Raw genomic sequence first — 21,647 nt, 5'->3', positions numbered from 1 at the left:
ACTTTTACAACTGGTCGAATGCGGCAGTTGACCCATCCGATCATTATACGAGCCTTGTCAAGGATTTTGAACGCGCTAGCCTCGTCTATCTCGCAGAAGGCTGCCCGGTTGCCCCGTCGAGTAGGCTTTGTCAAATTTACCCGTTTGATCTCCAGGCTGTCGGTGAAGTCACGTTTGAGTGCTTCGCGGACGTCGTTCTCAGTAGTGATGGCATCCAAGTCCAGGATCTCGATCGTTGCTTTTGGTGTAAGCGTTCTGACTGTACCGATGTTAGCAGTTGCTGTTTTTATCGCAGCCGTGAAAGCGGTAGTGTCTTCAGTCTTGCGACCTATTTCTAGAAGAACGTCCCCTCGCTTCGTTTGTTTGATAGACTTTATGTCTACTCCAGTCTCTGTCGGATTAACCTTGGCTTTGATTTCCTTGAGGAGATCGGCGTATGTTCGCCCTTCAGCTGGTTGGACAAGCACAGCTTTAGTTTTTATCTTCTTCCTCCTCGGTTTCTTGGAGCCAACATTGCTTGGCTGGTTTTGGGCTGTAGCAGATTGAGCCACTGGCTCCTGTTCTTCCTTTTTCTTGTTTTTCCGAGTCACTTTGGTCCAGGTATCACCCCGGGCTGTCTTCTTATGTGCTGGCTTATCGATTTCCGAGGAAGGGCTGGGCGTGGATAGCGGCCTCTTCTTGTTTTTCTCTTCTCTATGCTGTGTTTTCTCAGGAGTGACCGAAAACGTCTGGGATTTTTTGTTCAGATCCGGAGATGTTTGCGTGGTTCTCACCGTCTTCGTTGCTGGTTTGTTGGCCAACTTATATGCCGTGGCAATGGACGCTACTATTTTTCTGAGTTCATGGTGGAGATTTCGTTTATCCTTTATGAACTCAGCTAATTCTTCGATCTTGCTACCGAGCCGTTCCATTGGCGATTGTTGACCGGTGACAGTCGGTAGAGAGTTTATCCTTCCTCGGCATGTGTGAGTGTTGACGGGAGCAACAGGTCTTCCACCTATTGGAGGAAAGTTTGTTTGCTGTGCGTCTACTTCCATCAGAGCTGTTTCTTTACTCCCTGTAGCATTGCTAGCATTGCTAGACAGCAGAGCCATGGGGTCTACTCCACTGTTCAAACGGTCGCTTGATAACGACGAGTTCAGGCCCGTTTGTACGCCTTCCCTCGCCGGCACTGAGGTATCCCTCCTCTGCACCGTAGACGATGTTTGAAATTGTTCTGACATTTCCATACCATCTTTTACTAGGTTTTGGTCCACCCCGAGTATTCTCTTTCCTCGGTACCCGACGCATCTGACGTGCAGATATGCCGGGCATTCCCCTATCCGCCACCTGGGAAGGCGCCCGATGCGGGACCCATCAAGCCCGACACGAGGCTGTGTGTGTGTGAGTGTGTGTGTGTGTGTGTGTGTGTGTGTGTGTGTGTGTGTGTGTCTGTGTCTGTGTGTGTCTGTGTGTGTGTGTCTGTGTGTGAGAAAGTATGTGAACCGCTTATAACTTTCGAACGGCTTGACCGATTTCATCGCGGTTGGTGCAATTCGAAAGGGCTTGACCGAACTTAGATTTTGAAAACTATTTGGACCGATTCAGATCAATAGATTTTGAAAAATCTTCAAAAAACCGAAATAAAAATTTTTTTCAAATGTTGTTTTTTTTACAATAACTTTTAAACGGCTCTACCGATCGATTTCAAAAACTAATCAGCTCTTAACCTCAAAAAACCACGTCAATCGCCACCAGTCCGGTCAAAATCGGTCGATTCGTTCGAGAGATATCGTGAACGAAAGAAAACCGAAAAAAGTGTTTTTTCGGAATAACTCCGAAATTCCTGCCGCGATCAATTCAAAATTTGAGATTCTTTGTGAGGCTTGAAAAATAGCGTCGAATGCTGCCAACCGCGTGAAAATCGGGTTATTCATTCAAAAGTTATTGCGGTTTATAAATTCAATAAATAGTGTCTTATCAAATCTCTATCAGACTTTTGAGCTCGAAGAACTCAAAAGCATAAGAAAACTATCTCTTTGAGCTTGGAGAGCTCAAAATAACTCATAAATTGTATTTTTGAGCTCGAAAAGCTCAAAAACGTCATTGGTGCCATTTTATACGCCTAAGTATGTAATTAGCGGGAAGTTGCAGGGATGGCCTTCAGGGTCAACCGTTTTCCTAATTTTTAACTTCCCGCTAAAAAAATTGAAAATTTTCAAAAATCGGGAAGTTATTTTTTTCACCCCGTTTTTCGAAAATCGAATTTTCATCAGATCTCGACGTTTTGAGGTCCTAGGAAGCTTTTCTGTTTTTTTCTGCAGTGATGTCACCGTGTCTGTATGTATGTATGTATGTATGTATGTATGTGTGTATGTGTGTGCGTGTGTATATATATATGTGTGTGTGTGTGTGTGTGTATGTATGTAAATCTCTCATAACTTTTGAACGGATCATCCGATTCGATCGAAATAAGCGGTGTTCTGAAGAGTTCCTTTGCCCGTAGAATTCTAATACTAATTTACAGAATTTGAGTCGATCAATTTTGAGAAATCTCAAAAATAAAATTTCCAAAAATTCGTTTTTTTGAAATATCTTTTAAACGGCTGAACCGATCAATTCCAGAAATTAATCTGCTCTTGAACTAAAAAAACCACGTTGATTGCCACCAGCCCTGTCAAAATCGGTTGATTTGTTCGTGAGATATCGTTGTCGAAAAAAATTGGAAAAAATGTTTTTTTCAGAATTTCTATGAAATTTTTAGTCTGACCAGTTTACGCTTAAAGATTTTTCAAAGAACTCAAAACACTGCGTTGAATGCCGTAAACCGCGAGAAAATCGGTTAATTCATTCAAAAGTTATTGCGGTTTGAAAATTCAAAAAATAGTGTTCTATAAAACTCCCATTAGCCTTTTGAGCTCGAAGAGCTCAAAAGCACAGAATAGCGATTTATTTGAGCTCAGAGAGCTCAAAATTACACAGAAATTATATTTTTGAGCTCGAAGAGCTTAAAAAATAAGTGAATTTTTGAGCACTTAGGTATGGAGGTAGCGGGAAGTTGCAGGGATGGCCTTTAGGGTCAACTGTTTTCCTAATTTTTTCTTACTATTTTAAAGAGCTTATCTGACATTGATTGACGCACACATTCATAGATAAAATTAAAAATTACAATAAATAATTTTTTTATTCTCACATAAGCCTGATATGGTCAGAAAAATTATTTACAAGGTTACATACACGATTAATGTGAATTAAAAGTTCACCCATACGGATATCTGATTCTAAAACTTCTATGTCATTTTAAATTTTAATGTAATCTTTGGCTGGAAATTAATCGAGAACTCTAAGGTAGATACTATGTTGACTGAGTGTACATAGTAAAAATTTTTCGTCTTTTAATCAAAAGTTTTTACCGTGTCAAAGCTTTGAAAATAAGTCATAACCTAATAAAAACAGTTATTTTCCATAAAAATCTTGCTCAATTGAATAAGCAAGAGTATAGCATTACTTTCGCGCTGAAGGCAGGGAAAAAATGTGTTACCAACATGTGGATCAATGTCGAATGTCGAAAATGATATAAAGTGATAGGTATTAAAAACTTACAATATCGAAGTCAAGGTTTTGAGCAATCCAATCTCGCGCCTGTTTATATTCATCATGAAGTCCCATTATGTAGAGCGTATCCATTCCATCAACGATGGTAGCGCCCATATTGGAAGCTCCAAAAATGCTGGCACTATGTCCTCTCTTCGAGATAGGTCTCAGTTCGTTTTTGCCCCAGGCGTATCTCACGTAATTGTCCCAGCCATGCTTCATCATCTGCAAAAATTAACCAAAAAAATATTCATTACGAATACTGCTAAACAACAACAAAAAATATTTTCTGAGGGTAAAAAAAAAGATAGTAATGAATAATGGAAGCACAAATAAATTGTAGATCATATATTATATATTTTTACGTATATCTTGGATATTATTGCGTTTTAAATTTTCTAGAATGTTCTCTGACAGCACTATCTGTTTCCTTATGAAATTTTGAGAAGCATAGTCAGAATCGAAGACCCAAAATGAGAAATTTGAAGATCTCTTGACTGCACCCGAGCTCTTATCCTACACGGAAAGATTAGAACCCGACTGGTTCGTGTTCTGCACCAAATTCAGTCGTGTGCAAAAAAAATGGAAGAAAAATTAGTTTACACCAGACTGAGTCGTGTGCGCACACGACTCCACTCGTGTTCTGCACCAGAATCCGTGCGTAATAACCAGTCTGGCGCCGCACCCGACTGAGTCTGGTGCAAAACACAAACCAGTCGGGTTCTAATCTTTCCGTGTAGTGTAAACCTTTTCAAGATGATTAAATTCTTGTTCTCAAAGGACAGGCAGAAAAGAGCTCTCATACAATTGTATGTATATACTATTGTGTGTACATAAAGATGTATGTACTATTGTATGTATTTAGATCTATATATATATATATATATATATATATATATATATATATATATATAGCTATATATATATATATATATATATATATATTAGGGTGTGCCAAAATGTAACTCCCGTGGAGAACCTTTTAAAATTGGAATTTTTAGTTCTGCTTTTAACAGGGGCTGCGTTTGGGCATTTCCTGATATATTTTGGTGTGAGACAATGTATTTGATTTTCATAGAATTTTTTAACAGAAGCTTAGTTTGGGTATTTCCGGTGAAAATTCAAAATTTGGCTGGAAGTGCCCAATTAAATCTCCTGTTAAAAATCCTATAAATAATCAAATGAATTCTCTCAACCCGAAATATCTCAGGAAATGCCCAAACACAGCTGCTGTTAAAAGTGGAACTCAAAATTACAATTTTAAAAGGTTCTCCACGGAAGTTACATTTTGGCACACCCTAATATATATATATACATATATATATATATATATATATATATAGCATATATATATATATATATATATATATATATATATATATATAATACATCTTTCTGTTTCACTGAATTTCATCTTATACACTAGAATTTCGTATCTCTGTTAGCACGTAAACAATGCCATGTTTCAATGAAAATTCACGAAGTAAACGCGTTTCAAATGCGACCGACACGTCACCCTGTTTATACTTGAGAAACTTTGGCTTGTGCTCGAGTTTTCAAGTACCATCACTAACTCCCGTGGTTTTGTCACTCTAAGAACTTCACTAATTCATATATATGTATATTAATGTATATATGTATACATAGATTCATTCTTGTTATACCCAACGATGTTCGCAACCGTGTCACGTGCACCGACGATAATTGCCGAGTGTTGCATTCTATATTGGAAGAAAGAATGTATACTACGCAAAACGATTAAAATAACAATATTTTCGCTACAATATCTTCAATCTCTTCGACCATTTGTTTCCAATAAATATTACTGAAATAACAGGTTTATCAATTAAAAGATAAAAAATATAATTACCAATTTAATTTAAGCGTTGTTTGTATCTATTATTTTAAATTAAGATTTGTTGTTTCTAATTGTTTTTATAAAAGAATTCGTTATTTTTTGATTACGTAATTGTGTTTTTAGTATTTTACAATTATTTAAATTCACTCTGATGATTTATAAATTTAACTAATCAATGATATTGTTTTATTTTAAAATTAAAAATTGTGAGTATTTGAGTGAATTAAATTTGAAATTGCGTGCCTTGAGAACTTTTTTATAACAAAAAACAAGTTAAATAATTAAAAAAATTTCGTGCATCGAAATTTTTCATTAAGAATTATATACTGTACTGAAACAGGGTGTGTGGTGAGGGATCTAATAGCTTCAGCGGTACAGCTCCTGACATTTAGTCTGAGGTCTGGGATCGATTCCCCGCTTAGTTCTGATCCTCATATTTTTTCGAAGTTATTCTTTGGCATTTTTTGCTTTCATTAAGTTTTTCAATGTGACTTATTCATGTAATCGAAAAGATATTCACAATATTTCCAGTTGACTATCAATTATGCTTGGGAGGTCGAAATTTAGGTAAAAAATTCGATGAAATCTATTATTCATAATCAAACCAACAACGAGCAAATCGTGATGTCCGTATCAGTTTCAATTGCTATAATTTTGTAACGAAATTGAAGCTTCAAGTATTTAAGCGACTATTTTCTTATAAGCTTCTTAAGTAATCGACTTGAAATGTATAAAATCTGTTTATGAATTATTTATCTTCATAACGGTATACTTACCATACAATTCAAACCAATTCAATATATTATTGATTTTAAAAACGATTTAGTCTGACAAAATTGTAATTTTTACTTTAAGGTGACATATTTTAGTGTTTTGTATTCAGAACATGTAATAGGGTAAATACCCCAATAAATGGACACCCCCCAATAGATGGACAGATATTATTTCTAGAAGCAATTACATTAGTTTTAAAAACAAAAATCTTAAGTAATTATTTTTTTTTTATGTCTACAAGTGGTTCTGAGAGCGAAAAGTAATTTTTTTTTAACTGTTTTGCTCCGAGAGCGCCACCACTAGTAAGCATGTGACAGATAGCTGGTGGACGTTATTTGTTATTATTATTAAAAATAATAAAAAAAGTAAGATTTGTACATATGATTACGCTTATATTTTACTAACAAAGCTAGAAATATAATATTTTAATGATAAAATTGAAAAAAAATAATAGAATTTAGTGTCCATCTATTGGTGACACTTTTCTGTTCTTTATCCAATAGATGGACATTGAGTTTATATGATGAATTTTCTTATTTTTTTTTTTAATTTTACTGGTGGATCAATGTGAGAATAAGAGTAAAGATTATAGCAAACAGACATGTACTGAAAATGAAAGTATTATTATGATTATTGAAGAAATTGAAGAGAAAAAAGAAAACGCTGAATAAAAGAGAAAATTGAGAGAAGGAAATTTAAAAGCAAAAGAGAACAGACCTATTAAAAGGAAGAAGAAGACAATATAAAATGTTTTTAACGCTGTGTTTTATATATTTATATTGATAATTTATTAATTATTAGTATTCTTTATATTAATATATTTTATATGTTACTTTACATGAGAAAGCATTGCGTGTTCAAAATTAATAAAATTACTTTATGATGTATGTTGAAAATTACCATCCGATTTATCACCTTTTCTCTTTAATTTTATCAAGCTTTATTTTTTAGTGGAAAAAATTAATAAATTAATTATTTCTGATATAAATAATGAATTGAAAATATCGCTTGTAAGTAGTGTCCATCTATTGGTATTGACTGTCCATCTACTGGAGATTTTGTCCATCTACTGGGGTTTTGGACTTTTTCTTACATTTTTCTTTTTTATTAATTATACTACAACGTTTTACGAAGTTTTACTTATTTTTTCCTGGTTAATTATATATTTTTACATAAATATAATTTACTTTATCATAACTTATCTGTATATTACTATATTGTTTTTTTAATAGAACACGAGAGTTTGTTTAACCGTCCATCTATTGGGGTATTTACCCTACGCAGTAATCATAGTTATTTATGTTCCTTGGGCGAGCCACGCGCCAATACGGTCGAGGTGATAAATATTTTCAGCAGGGATAGTATAAGGCTGAGGCCCGATAGGGCCGAGGCTTTATATCCCTGCTGCAAATAATTATCGCCGAGACCGTATTTGCGCGAGGCTTGCCCATGGTGCTTAAAAAATTTTTCGTCCTATTGCGGACGTATCCGGGTTTTTACGTGCAGGGGATACTCAATTTATAAATAAATAGCGTACGACGTCAAAACCCTCTAATCCTCTAAATAAAAATACATGAAAGTCTTGAAGTTAGTCAAAGGTGCGCTTTTTAATTTAAAATGACAGTTGAAACGTAAGCTACTCGGCTGTATAGAGGTTGGTGACGCTTGCGTGACATTTTCCTCGACTGTATAAAGTTCTATACAGCCCAGTAGATACTAGCGCGTACGCGTATTGTTTACAAATTGAGTGTCGTCTGCGCGTAAAAACCCCCATACGTCCGCCTAGGACGAAAAATTTTTATTTAGCATCACTATACTTGGTGTGATACATTGTTTTGTTTAAAACTAACACTAAAAATACTTTTTTCGTCCTATGCGGACGTATGGGGGTTTTTACGCGCAGACGACACTCAATCTGTAAATATTACGCGTACGTGCTAGTATCTACTGGGCTGTATAGAACTTTATACAGTCGAGGACAATGTCACGCAAGCGTCACCAACCTCTATACAGCCGAATAACTTACGTTTCAACTGTCATTTTAAATTAAAAAGTGTACCTTTGACTAACTTCAAGACTTTTATGTATTTAGGCGATAAGAGAATTGTGGCGTCGTACGCTATTTATTTATAAATTGAGTATCCCCTGCACGTAAAAACTTGCATACGGCCGCCATAGGACGAAAAATTTTTTAAGCACTATGGGCAAGCCACGCGCAAATACGGTCGAGATGATAATTATTTGCAGCAGGGATATAAAGCCTCGGCCCTATCGGGCCTCGGCCTTATACTATCCCTGCTGAAAATATTTATCACCTCGACCGTATTTGCGCGTGGCTCGCCCAAGGTACATAAATAACTATTAAATGTTATATTTTAATTTTATGATTTTATTTATTGTAATCAGATAAAATTAGCCATAAGAGTGTTGTTAATGTTGTAATTTGACAAGGAAAATGTAGTATCTTGATAGTATATTAACTAACTATACTGATAGTATCTTGTTAAAAGTAAAATTGACATCTAACAGATTAATACGGGCTTGGATGTAATCTGGTTACTATCCACATTGAGATTAATCCATTAGGTCGGTTGGTTTATACGAGAAAAGAGTAAGTAAAGTATATATACATAGAAATAGAAAGGTATACAAGAGAAAGTGATGAAATTAAATTAAAAAAACGTATAAGTGAAACAAGTCAAAGTAAAGCTAGATTTCATTTTAAGATAATTTAATTCTAGTATTGGATATTTTTTATTCAGGTTTATGCTATTGAATTAATTATATAAAAATGAAATTTGTGAATATTGAATTTTAAGAAATTTATCATCTTTTTTTAAATAGAGGCTGGCAATGGCCTGGTCGGCTCGGTGCTTGCTTTTCGTAAGAGTGGGACCCGGTTCGATCCCAGCACGCATCAATATTTTTCAGTGATTATAATTAAAAATATGTGCGTTACGTTACATTGCCAGCCTCTGGAAGTGGCAGAGATAGCCGGGCGGCACACGTCTGACTTGGGCGATCACACATTTAAGCAACAACTTGAATGGGTGACCACTTTAGTCAGCGTTGGCTAGCGCGAGGGATCTCTGCACACTAGGAGAGGGGCCTAATGCTCCAGTGGTCGATAAAGAAGAGTTTCTTATCAATCACTGTAGACTTAGCCCAGCTCCCTCTGTACTATCATGGGTTTTCTCTGTGGTTTCCCCATGATTCTGTTCCAACAGCCTGAGAAGGTAAGGTTCAGGGTGAATACGGTACAGAAAGCACAAGTCGGTCCACAGCCGCAAAAATTAAAAAGTAGAAATGAAGTGTCAGGTGGGACTTGCTGAGGTCCAATATGAGAAATAGAAAAAGCGTAGAGCTAGGAGAAAAAGAGGAATCAGCCTTGTAAAAACCGAGAGGTGTACAAGTAAAGCATAATAATAATAATAATATCTTTTTTTAAATAATATTACTAAATGTTTAATAATTTAATATTTTGATGGAACATAAAATAAACTTGTGAGTATTGATCATAGCTTAGAAGTAAGTCATTTGTATTGAGCGTGATTGTCTTTTAGTTTTACTTCATTCTTTATTCCATTTTGTATTTTTTGTTATAGCAACTGCGGTGGTATATCTGTATGTAACGAAAGAGTAGTAAAAGCAAAGAAAAACTCATCTCATTATCCAGAACTCACGAAGGCCGACGACACTAATAGGAACATGCTGATATAGGAGCACGATTTTACTGCCAATTTTTCTTGTTCGCTAAGCGTAAAATTAGTTTCAGTTTTATTCTAATCGTATAAAATGCAGAGATCTATCCAAAGACATTATGTGGACAGTGAGTTTTGGGTGATGGATGAAAAAGTTTTTTAGTTTTATAATATCGAAGTGTAAGTAATTCATATTTATGCCCGGATGCACTTAATTATATTTTTTTATCCCATTACATATTTAAATTTTGTAAATTTGTTTTTGCGTTGATAGTTTTTTTTGATCGTCTACCGCGAAAAATTTAAATAATTACAATTAATTATCTACTTAGAGAAAAAAAGTGCCATTCGACCACACCCGACATTGAAAAGTAAATTTCTTAATTTTTTTAAGCTGAAACTAAGTAAATTTTCTTTTTTTTTAATCATTATCATACATAAAATAATCAATAATAAATAATAAAAATAGATTCAAGTGCTTTACATCGTTGAGTTACCGATAATTAAAATTTTATGAGACTATGTATCAATGAACTGTGATATTAAAAGAAGTTTTACATTAAAATAATGAAATAAAGAAATTACAACATAACTATAAATTTGATTTTGAAATTTTACAGCTATTTCTAGAGTGTTATAAAAAAATAGACTAAAATAAATTTATATCACTATTGTAATTTATTACGTGAGCTATAATCTCCATTTTATCGAATCAAGTTACAATTTAGTATTTGAAAGTTATTTAAAGATAAACCCGTGGAAATTATTTTTTTCTGTAGTTTAAAAAATTTTTAAGTTAATAATGAATTACAAAAATGATAAAAAATTTTAGAGTGAGTAAATTAACGCTTATCACATGACATTTGAGATAATTTTACAGTGTTGTTTTTAGTTATCATTTGTGTTTTTAAAATAACTAGAAATTCGAATAGCGCGCTACGTGCGTGCCTTCATTTTAACCAATAAAGAATCAGGTCCCATTTTTTTGCGAGTTTCGACTATTGACTAACTTCACACTCTTTTGTATTTGTATTGTAGGGATTTGGTAAGAATTCAAAAAATATTGATTTTGATGATTTTTCGAGAATTTCCGGCGTAATTGTTATAATGAAACATGATATTATAACAAAAGCTTTGGCAAATTGGGACACGGCACTCTCTGTAAAAGACTGATGAGAATCTACTAAAGAAATTTATTTAAGAACACCCTTTTAACTATTTAAATTCATAAATACATAATTGTTTGAAAAAGTACTAATCATAAAAATTTTTAACTTGCCATCAAAAAAGAAAATGCTCAATTTTTACTTATTGCGAATGTTAAAATAAATTTACGAGCACTCAGAAATTATTCATAAGTTTATTACTGAATGTGAAGTACTAAGATGCGTTATTGTAATTATTTTATTTGTTCAAAGAAAAAAAATGAATAAATAAAGTGCATGAAACATAAGCGAGGACAAAAAGTAAAACTGGTTAATGAATAAATGCCGACGCATTTGTATTAAGATTGTTAATGATATCACGACGCGGATGTTGTATGAAAGGTGAGAAGGCGAGTAGGCGAGTTTTATCCCGCTGATGGCTCGCTTCAGTAAATTGTCTATCTAACGTGTATGGTCCATCATCATCATCATTATCATCTCTCTAACTTCTCATGCATGCGAGTAGAGCGAAAGAGCAAGCGGTTTTCCGCTACAACACAATCTCTCACCCTAAAGCATAGTTATGTCTTTGTTCATCGTTGTGAGACGAGGGCGTTATTGTGTCTCGATTCGGGTTAATAGCACAAATTAATCTTTACTTAAGCGACGATACACATTTACTCGCACTAACACCGTCCTTTGATCCATTCATGCTTGTATACACAGACAGAACATTCAGATTTAAAAGCCCATCACCCATCATACCTCTTTCTTATTTCTTTGTTCTTCTCATTCTCGTAATATATTTTCTCATTTGTACTCTCCTCTCGTTATTAAATAATTTACTGTTTTATCCCTGCGGTCTTTGTACGTAAGATTTTGTCGGCGTATGACTTATTTAACATAATGCTGCACCAAAATTTAAGCTCTAGTGTTCTTGAGTAGTCTCTGTCTCTGTCGTACTGTCATATCAACACATTCTCACTTACTTCCATTTCAGAGAACTGATGTAGTTCGTCTTTCTACTTTACATTCCGCCCTTAACTAGCGCCTCATTATATGAAAAGCCCGTTTCCCATTGTCCCAACGCATTGGCTGGCGACGACGAGAGACGTCTGCTACTTGTTCGTTGTCTGGTGCTTGCTGCTGCTGTTCAACCGAGCGACAGATAATGAGTCTTTCGGTGACTAAGGATGTGAAAAGAGGAAAAATATAAGCCTTGAGGGAAACGGTTTTTAGGATAATCTCAGTGTCACCTTTAAGTAGCTATTCTACTTATATTCTACATTGTTGTAGTGTTGTGAACGTGTTAAGTGCACTGGTGTTTCATAAAATAAAAAAACTAATGGTTGAGAACTCAGTGTGATTCCCTTTTTTGACAGACTTTTATTTAAAAGTGCCAAGATGTATCTATAAATACAAACACAGCGAACAGTTGAGTGTATTTTTATTAAAATAATTATAATTCTCTGATTTGAACAAAAATTTAATCATAACAAATGATAAAACAACTATCAATTTCTTTAAACTATTCTTTGCAAACACGAATGTTGATTTACGAATAAGAAAAGTATACTTATTTATAAGCAAATTATAATAAAAGCCACAAGTTACATTTTATTAAAAATGTTTAGTGGTTTTCAAAACTCTATTTTCACAAAGTCAAAAAAGACTCTTTTTCTTTTTTTGTTTTAATCGATGATAACACAGAAATAAATCATTGTATAGTGCTCTTTAAGTGCTCAAAATTAAATGAAATTTAATTACCTGATAGATATTTAAAGTGACATCACAAAAAAAAAATTTATTGCAATCTATGCACCGTTTTAAGACGTCCAGCTGTATGTGTGTAAATAAAATTTTGTCGCCTAATATCTTTGAGAGAATCAACCTATTATGATGAGCGACAAGTTTTATTGAGATAACTTTCAAATTCTTTGACCAATCGATTCAAGACTCTATAATCACTTTATGAGCTTGAAAAACTGATTCTTATGCAGCCAGAAAAATCAAAATATAATGACGCTTTCAACAGATATTGCTGTTGAAAAATCTTAAAAAATGTTGATTTGAAACAATTCTCAAATTTTTAAGCTTGATGAGCTAAAAAATTAACCAATTGGCAAATCTACGAGCGTTTCGAGCTCGATAAAAGCGGGAAGTTCTTAGGAAACTTGCAAGGCCAACCACTTTTTAGATTTTTTCTTTCAATCTTCAGTAATATTTCTTGATAAATTATAACCAGTTAAAAATTACTTAAAAATTTGGGATTTATTCAATATTCCTCACTTTTTGGTTAGTTTAAAAGTATTGAAATAATTTTTAAGAATATTTTGAAAAATTTTCAATCGAAATTAAAATTAAAAAAAAAATTGAATTTGAGCAAGACTCTTTAGAATATTGAAAATTTGAATTTAATCCTTTAAATTGTGCAAAAGATATAAGATATTTACACTGATGCATAGTCATATGAACGTCCTTTGGGGAATAGTCAGCATAGCTTCTCAAGACTTTGGACTACGCGCGCGAATACATACTCACAAACATCTACGGACATCCTCTTCAGAATAGCCAAAATAGCTCTCTAGTACTTTTAAATATAGTAACTTTATAAACACTTGAATTTTTGATAACTTAGATTTTGTGAAATATAGTTTTTTTGTTGTTGTTAAACGGCCAAAAATAAAGAACGTTATCTCTCAAAATATATAGTATTTTTGATTGTTATTATTATATACCTTCAGCTGTCTAGAAGTTAGAATTAGGTTAGAAGAATGATAATGGAGGCTACAATAGTATCGTACGAGCAATTAGAATGTATTGCATGGCAGTTATTTAAGTTGCTATTACGAGCCATACAGATAACTCTTTTAACGGAACGCTTGTAGCAATACCTTGAATGTTTCCAATCATATTTTTTTTTATCGAAAATTTCGATACAGTTTACAGCGTAAAATTAAAAAGTAGGCTAGCTTAAAAATGATTAGAACAATCATCTTCTTGAAATTTACTATCAGAATACCGAATAGCTGTAATCTTGAAATTGTATTGAAAACAATAGTTAAAGACAAAGATTTTTTCATTTTTTTTAGTTAAAAAGAAAAAATTCCTACGGATAAACTTTAGAAGAAGTTAGAGGTAAATCGCGCCTAATTTTATGAGTGAATTCGAATTATTAGGGTATATATAATTATAAACATTTAGTCATCCTGTAGAGAGATATAAAGCCAACTTCATCTTGACTGTTAATTGCGTTTAGCCATAGTGCTATTCACTCAGCCGCTTCATCTCGTTTTACGGTTTACCAAACTTCCTGAGTGTATATATACGAATCTCTTGACGATTGATTGCGCTTCCGAACCGATGAACATTTACCCCATCACCGGTTCTCTGGTGTACTGTCTCTTTCTATCAATGATTATATAGATGCTCACTGTAATGGATATGTCGATACTATAATTCGTACAAAGGATTGTTAATTGTTATTCATGCACTTTCAGCCAATTAACGTTCAACTACAAAGCTTTCTCTTAGACTGTTGATTAATGTATTACTCTACTTACCGGTCACCAATTTTTCTTCTCCATAATTTGAATGATGATCATTGATAAGTAATAATTGGTCATGATTCATAATCATGACCAATGACAATTATTTATTCAAATATTTATTTAAAAAATAAAAAGACAAACCTCTTTGATTTTTTCGCGTCGTTGATTGGTGATATCATCTAGTGGTGGATTTGGTAGTTTAACAAGATAAACGGGAATAGGATCGGTAGGTGATGCAACTGCTGAAGACTGCTCGAGATAATCAGCTGGTCTGTGTCTGACATTGACGGGTCGACGTTCTTTGAAATCGTTTCGTGAATGCTCTGGATCAGCAATGGCATTGTCCTGGACCCATGCTGGATTTATTTGTTCAGATCGTTCCTCCGGGCCTACTCCACGATCGACAACACTCGTTATAAGATCACGACGTGTTATAAACGTACCAGTTAGTAGTACGATCAACATGACTGAGAGCAGCCCGCTGATCGCTAACCTCTGTATCAGTCGCATGTCGTCAAGGCACCTGCACTCGCACCGCCACCACGACCGGCTTTCAACCGGTATTTCGCTTTGTCCAGTCGTATTGGCGTTGCTTATTAATCTTATGGGTTTAATTTATTTATCAATTTCTGGATCTAGTTTTTATCAATTACTTTGCGTTGATTGTTGGTTTGGTGTCGTGTGGGATTATTATTTTGATGCTCGATAAGCTGATTATTATTACGGGTATATAAGGCCGTGTTAAAGTCACTCAGTCACTCGTTGTCGACCACCTGTTGTTGTTGTCCGTGACCCCTTGGCAAACCACCGTAACCAAGTGCTTGATGGTTGTCTCAATAGTTTCTGCCACAAGCATTCAACTTTCTTCACTTTTACATCGATGGATCATTTGTCAATTAGGCTGTGAAAAAATAAATTCATTTTTTTTTTTTTTTTTTTTTTTTTTTCAAAATGTTTAAAACAAATGGCAGGTACTCAAAAAATCGTTGCGTAAATTTTTTAATTGGTAAAACTATCGATTTAATCGTTTTAAAACAGAGGTTTAAGAGTATTGAGGTGAATCGAAAAGTAAACAGTTCCAGATTAAATTCAAATTCGTAGCTTTGATCACTCGTCGTGAAAAGCACGGCACAAGGTCTGCTTGTTTTTATTTTATCGAACTATAAAAATAATTAAATATAGGAAAAATCAATTGATTGGTTAAACGTTAAACGTTATTTTTCTACTCTATTCGAGTTGTCAATTGATTTATCTTTACAAACGGTCCAAATAAAATTCCATGTATAACAACTTATTTGCTCGGATTTGTAGCGTTCGGGGCAATCAAGTGAAATATACGATTAGCAGACGATATTCAGATAATTTTTCAGCTCGTTGCATCTATACTTAAAAGGTCACTCGATATTTCATAAAATAAGATCAAAGACATTTATATATAGGTTTTGAGAGAATATTTAAAATCTCCATACGCACATTTATAAGAGGAAGCTTGAAATTTATCAAACATCTAAAAAATATAAAATAAAATAGTTAAGAACCGGTCCCAACCATTATAGCTTCGTCAATTTCTCTTAAACAAAAAAAAAATAGAACCTGTGTAAGAATTTCTTTGTTAATTTAAAAGATATTTTTACTCAGAATCTGTATCTATATCGCAAATGTAATAACAGTACCTAAAAGTAAAACTTTATGATGACTTACGAAATGATGCATTAAAAATCGAAATGACTATTTTGTTATTTGTATAGTTCATTGAAAAAAATTATTGATAACAATAAGGCTAGAAACTAATATAAAGAATCATGTTTAGATATTTTATAGTTTTCTTGTCAAGTATACAGCAAATAGTGAGATTTTCAACAGCAGACAGCTAATAGCGACGATTCAGCATCAACGCAGTGATCTTATTTATTATTATGCTCAAGTACAATATAAAAGTTTGATAACTGCTCAATGGTGTGGACAATCAACAACATCTGTTGTTCTTGTTTCTATAAAACTTTTTATATGAATGTATGCGGTATTATTTTCATTGTTTTGTGGCATTACATTATCCGAAAAATTCACTCCGAATGAATAACAGTAAATTTAATGAAAAGAAATAAAAAAGGTGAAAATATATATTGTAAATTTTAATTCTGTTCGTCAAAATCAACTATTCTTTACTTTAAATATTTGATATATAAAATGTAACGTCCGACTATCATAACATCAAAGAGAGAAAACGTAAAGTAATTAAAAAATTTTTCACATTTTTTTCCGTGTATTAACGACGTGAAGAAATAAGTAAGCTCAAGTAGTAGTTTGTGAATACAGACATTTGAAATGAGTTAAAAGACAGAAGAGAAGTAGTTTAGGTCGTAAATTCTTAATAGTGGTCAATGAAATTCTTGGTTTAAATTGATGCATTTCTCGTAAATGGAGATAGATGAATCAAGCTGGAAGGTGAGGCAGAAAATGGATTAGGAATTTACTTGAGGTGAATAATTCAAGAGATAGTTTAAATGACAATTATCCTAGGAGAAAAGGACATATTTCTTTAGTAATAGCGTCATATATATTGTAATAAAAGTTGACTTGGCAAAAGTTAAAACGATGCATACAATTTGTTCTATCGGAAAGTCATTTGGTGATAAATATCTCTGATAGACTGAGTGCAGTTTGTTGTATTTTGTCGTCGTTGCGGTAAGTTGGGACAATAGATATACCTATAGATATGTTTATATTTATATATAGGTTTCATGTGAGATAAAGAGAAAGAGGAGGAGAAAAAGAGATCGGGATAGATGGTAAAGAGTATAAACCAATGAGAAATGCACGTGCACGCTTTAGTTTGTGGTTCGAATAAAGTTTACGAGTATAGTATAGCATAAACACATTATGCTGAGAGAGCAACAGATACACTTGGATTGTAGTAAGCAATCCAATGAAGTATAAAAGTTTGCTGAATCGTATGCTGATGATATCTTGAAAGAGATGCACGCGAGTATTGAGAAAGAGATTGTACGTATAGTCAACGACTATAGTATCTATGATATTCGTTTCATTTTCTCTTATTCGTTGCCCTAGAGCCTCATTTTCCAAGGTTGCTGACCGCAGCTCGCGAAAATCCGTCTTTAGGGGACGATATTGCAGCCGGCTCCAATGGGAATTTCTTTTTCTTTTAAGGTTTTTTAATTTAGTTTTTACCTTTTTTACTCTTTTTTATACCAAGAAAAGGTGGAGTTGAGAAATCGGAATCTTCTAGATTTAGTTATTGGATTATTGTTAAATCAACTAAGTCAATACTCGATAAATTTAATAAACACACACACACACACACACACACACACACACACACACACACACACACACACACAGCCACCAGAAGGAAGAGCGGCAGCTAATTCCTCCCCCCGCGAAGAAATGCCTTACGGCGGTACCATGGGGGATCAGAGGATAGAAGAGAAAGGGGTTTAGGGTTTAGTGGGTAGGGGCGTTAGTGTCGAGTTAGTATGACGCTGCGTCGAGTCGCCACATATCCAGGCCAAACAGCTATGCCTAGAATCCGTAAAAAGGATTCCCCCTCCCCTAAAAAAAAAAAAACACACACACACACACATACACACACACACACACACACACACACACACACACACACACACACACATATATATATATATATATATATATATATATATATATATATGAGATTTCCACGTATATAGTCACTCATCATGATATCTCTGGAATCATAAGACCTAGAGACTTGAAATCTGGTAGGAATATTATTTTTACCGAGTAGAGGTCAGCTAAGAACGGATTTAACGAAATTCCACCCACAAAGGGGTATCAAATTTTACGATAGCTCACCCCACAGGGGTTTGCGGGGGTGGGTATTTACAATTAAAATTTTTAATTTCCAAGCTATAGCTCCTATAAACTTCAAATTTAATAGGAGTCTTCTATATGTGATATAGAAATGAAGAACGGATTTTACAACGAATCACCTCCAATAAGGATCGCGGGAGTGAGTTTTAACAATAAAAAATGTTCGTTTCCAAAATATAGCTTCTGAAAACTCTAAATTTGGTAGAAATTTTTTTTTTCTCCTGTAGAGATCATCTCAAAATAGATTTCAATAAAGTTTAATTCCGATAGCAATTGCGGGGGTGGGTGTTAAAATTTAAAATTTTAATTTCCAAACTGTATAACTTCGACAGACTTCAAATTTGGTGGGAGTCTTCATGTATCATGTCAAGTTCAGCTAAGAATTAATTTTATCAAATTCCAACCCCAAAAGGGACTGCGGAGGCGTTAACGATGAAAATCTCTCTTTTCAAAACAATAGTTTCTATGGACTCGAAGTTTTGTTGGAATATTTTATTTATAATGTAAAAATCATCTCGAATAGGATCTTACGAAATTTCTCTCTCACATAAGAGTGCGGGAGTGATAGTTGTCAAAAAATTCATATTCTTCAAATATATTTCCTACAGATATAAAATTTGATAGAATCTTAAGAGAAACAGGTAATTACAGGGATGGCCTCCAAGGTCAACGGATTAAAATATTTTCCTTTTTTAATAATTATATTTTCTTACCACAATCGTCTCTTTGGCAGCGGCGAAAAAGTCATTGTAAGGTTTCTAAAATTTAACTTTACATGTAGCTATATAGTCAACGGACTAAGTATCTTGCATACATTTTATTTTTGCTGATCACATAACCAATGAATTGTTCTTATTACGGGATCGCGGGAATGTAACAGATTAAAATGAAAACATTTTCTAAACACTTGAGATGTGGAAAAGAAATTTGGCTATTCATTTCAAGAGATTTCGTAAAATCGAAAATTAAAATCGTTAATCCAAAAATGATTATTCATTTTTGGAGAAAGCCACGGGAATGTTATAGTGATTGCACATTGAAAGTTACAATGGACATTATAATCCGATAGAATTTTGAATCTGTGCAAGTCAGAACAATACTCCAATTGAATTTCAAGTCTAGATCTCAAAATACAATTCTATAAAGTGCCCAGCGGAGCGGGCGGGTAACAGATAGTATATATATATATATATATATATATATATATATATATATATATATATATATATATATATATATATATATATATATTTTTTTTTTTTTTTTACTACGGCATAAAAAAGTTTAAAGAAAAATTACATCAACGTCTTATTAAAATTTTTTTCAACGAACTAACTATGTTTATTTATTTATTTATTTTTTTTTAAATTAATTATTATTTAGAGCCGGTTTTAACTGCTGTGGTAATATCGCCGACTTTAACTGTTGGGAATAGTACGTTGGCGTCTTTTTGGGTTGTGAAAATCTTAACCTTCGTGGCAAGGGTCGAATCTCAACTAAGCTGGTTTCTAAGATGAGTTTGGAATTCGAACCCACGCCTGGCCGGTGAGTCAGTCCAAGTGCTCTATAGGCCATGCGCCTCAATAGACCACTTGGCTAACGTCACCGGTTTGTTTATTTTTTAGTCTGCGTATTTTGATTAGATAAACGGCAAATTTGGGTAGTCGAAAATTTCACGTTTCTTAAGTGTATTGATTAGGATTTCTTTTCAGACTGTATATAGCTGAGCAAATAATTTGTCTCAGGAATTGACAAAAAAGTATTCAAAACAAGGCATGCCTTTTCTATGTATACTTTCAGATATTGTTGAAACAAAAAAATAATCACCTTTTTTTCAAAATTTTGAATTGCAATATCTTCCGAATGAATCAACCGATTTTCATGCAATTGATTTTCATCAGTTTAGTTGATGCAATAATCACCTTGACTTATGTATTTAGTACTGTATTGTCTCAAGCTCATAATCATAAGATTTTATTTTCACCTAAACATAATATTTCCTTACATGAATATTGTAGCGTTAAGAGAATTTAGTCGGGTAATATTATCATATACTCTGCAAAGTATCTCTTTACACTTACATGATATTGATAATAGGATCATAATTTGGGAAGCTAACAGCAACTATAAAATTTATGTTGGATGTAACATAGGGATTAGTAATGTGAGGTCCATTAATAGCGAAGATCTATAGCTAACGATTGATTTTATCCCAAACTTCTGGAATGTATAGTCGTAAAAGGTGAAGTTTGATGAAAGCAAGGCTGTGACCAAGAGAAGAGAACTAGCCTTTTCATAAATAGTCCCGATTTTCCTTCAGGAAATTTAGTTCTAATAGGTGAGAGTTATAAGTTCAAACTCAAAGTAGATTCAAAACTAAACAAAACAAAGGGCTTGTAAATTGGTATGAGGATGTGTAGTAGTTTATCAGATTTACCGGAGTGATTCAGAGACTTGTGAATAATTTCATATAGCCTGAGTTAACAAACCAAGAACTTGAAGCATTAAAGGTGTTTCACTGTAATGAAGGACTGTAGATCTTGGTCTCATCAAGTTTATTTCAAGTTTAACATAATGACTTTAAACGTATATAGGTGTTGCAAATATCAGACAAATTATTGTTAACCCGGGGAAAAAAAATTATCCATAATTTTATATAAATCATTATATATAATTATGTATGCGTTTTGACCATATAAAATTATATATAATTATATAAAATTATATAAAAAAAATTTTATAAAAATTTTTTTTTTAATTTTTAAATTAAAAATAAGTAGGAATTCGGCCTCACAGAATATTTGCGATCAAATGGTAGAGTAGCCTTACAAATATAAATAATGCTGTGAAGCGGGAAAGAATAGGAGTTACGGTAATTATTACGTGAAGCGTTCCACATTCAGGTAACGGGATATTGGTAGGAAAGGATTGATAAAGGAATGTGGAGCGGATCATCTTAATTTGAGTTTATAGAATATGCGAGAAAAAATTATTAGATAGCTCGGACTGGGAATCGAACCCAGAACCTTCCGAAGACATATCGGCTACTCTACCATTTGAGCTATCCGGTCTATACTAAATTTCCTTTCGCTTATTCTATAAACATTAAGCCACACCGTCCATCTTACGGCAAGCATTTTTTACAAATATAAATAATGCTGTGAAGCGGGAAAGA

The 21,647-nt window shown here is 33.5% G+C and overlaps 1 protein-coding gene across 3 annotated transcripts in view; it reads right to left on the bottom strand.

The window, feature by feature from the left end:
- LOC123264423 (mannosyl-oligosaccharide alpha-1,2-mannosidase IA) overlaps nucleotides 1–21,647 on the bottom strand; it is a 174,393-nt gene that overhangs the window by 38,403 nt on the left and 114,343 nt on the right. Inside the window, exons 2-3 of one of the 3 annotated variants that reach the window (XM_044727719.1) lie at nucleotides 14,744–15,503; nucleotides 3,583–3,798 (exon numbers count right to left, since the gene is read on the bottom strand). In XM_044727719.1, the coding sequence (XP_044583654.1) occupies nucleotides 3,583–3,798; nucleotides 14,744–15,112 (585 nt within the window). In that variant the 5' untranslated portion in view covers nucleotides 15,113–15,503. Of the gene's footprint in view, nucleotides 1–3,582; nucleotides 3,799–4,994; nucleotides 5,016–14,743; nucleotides 15,504–21,647 lie in introns of those variants that run through there. The other 2 variants (XM_044727736.1, XM_044727727.1) reach the window with 2 other exon arrangements.

The sequence above is a fragment of the Cotesia glomerata genome, linkage group LG1 (genome assembly GCF_020080835.1).
Source record: "Cotesia glomerata isolate CgM1 linkage group LG1, MPM_Cglom_v2.3, whole genome shotgun sequence".
Classification (NCBI taxonomy): Eukaryota; Metazoa; Arthropoda; class Insecta; order Hymenoptera; family Braconidae; genus Cotesia; species Cotesia glomerata.
This window is presented reverse-complemented; position numbering and strand designations above follow the sequence as displayed.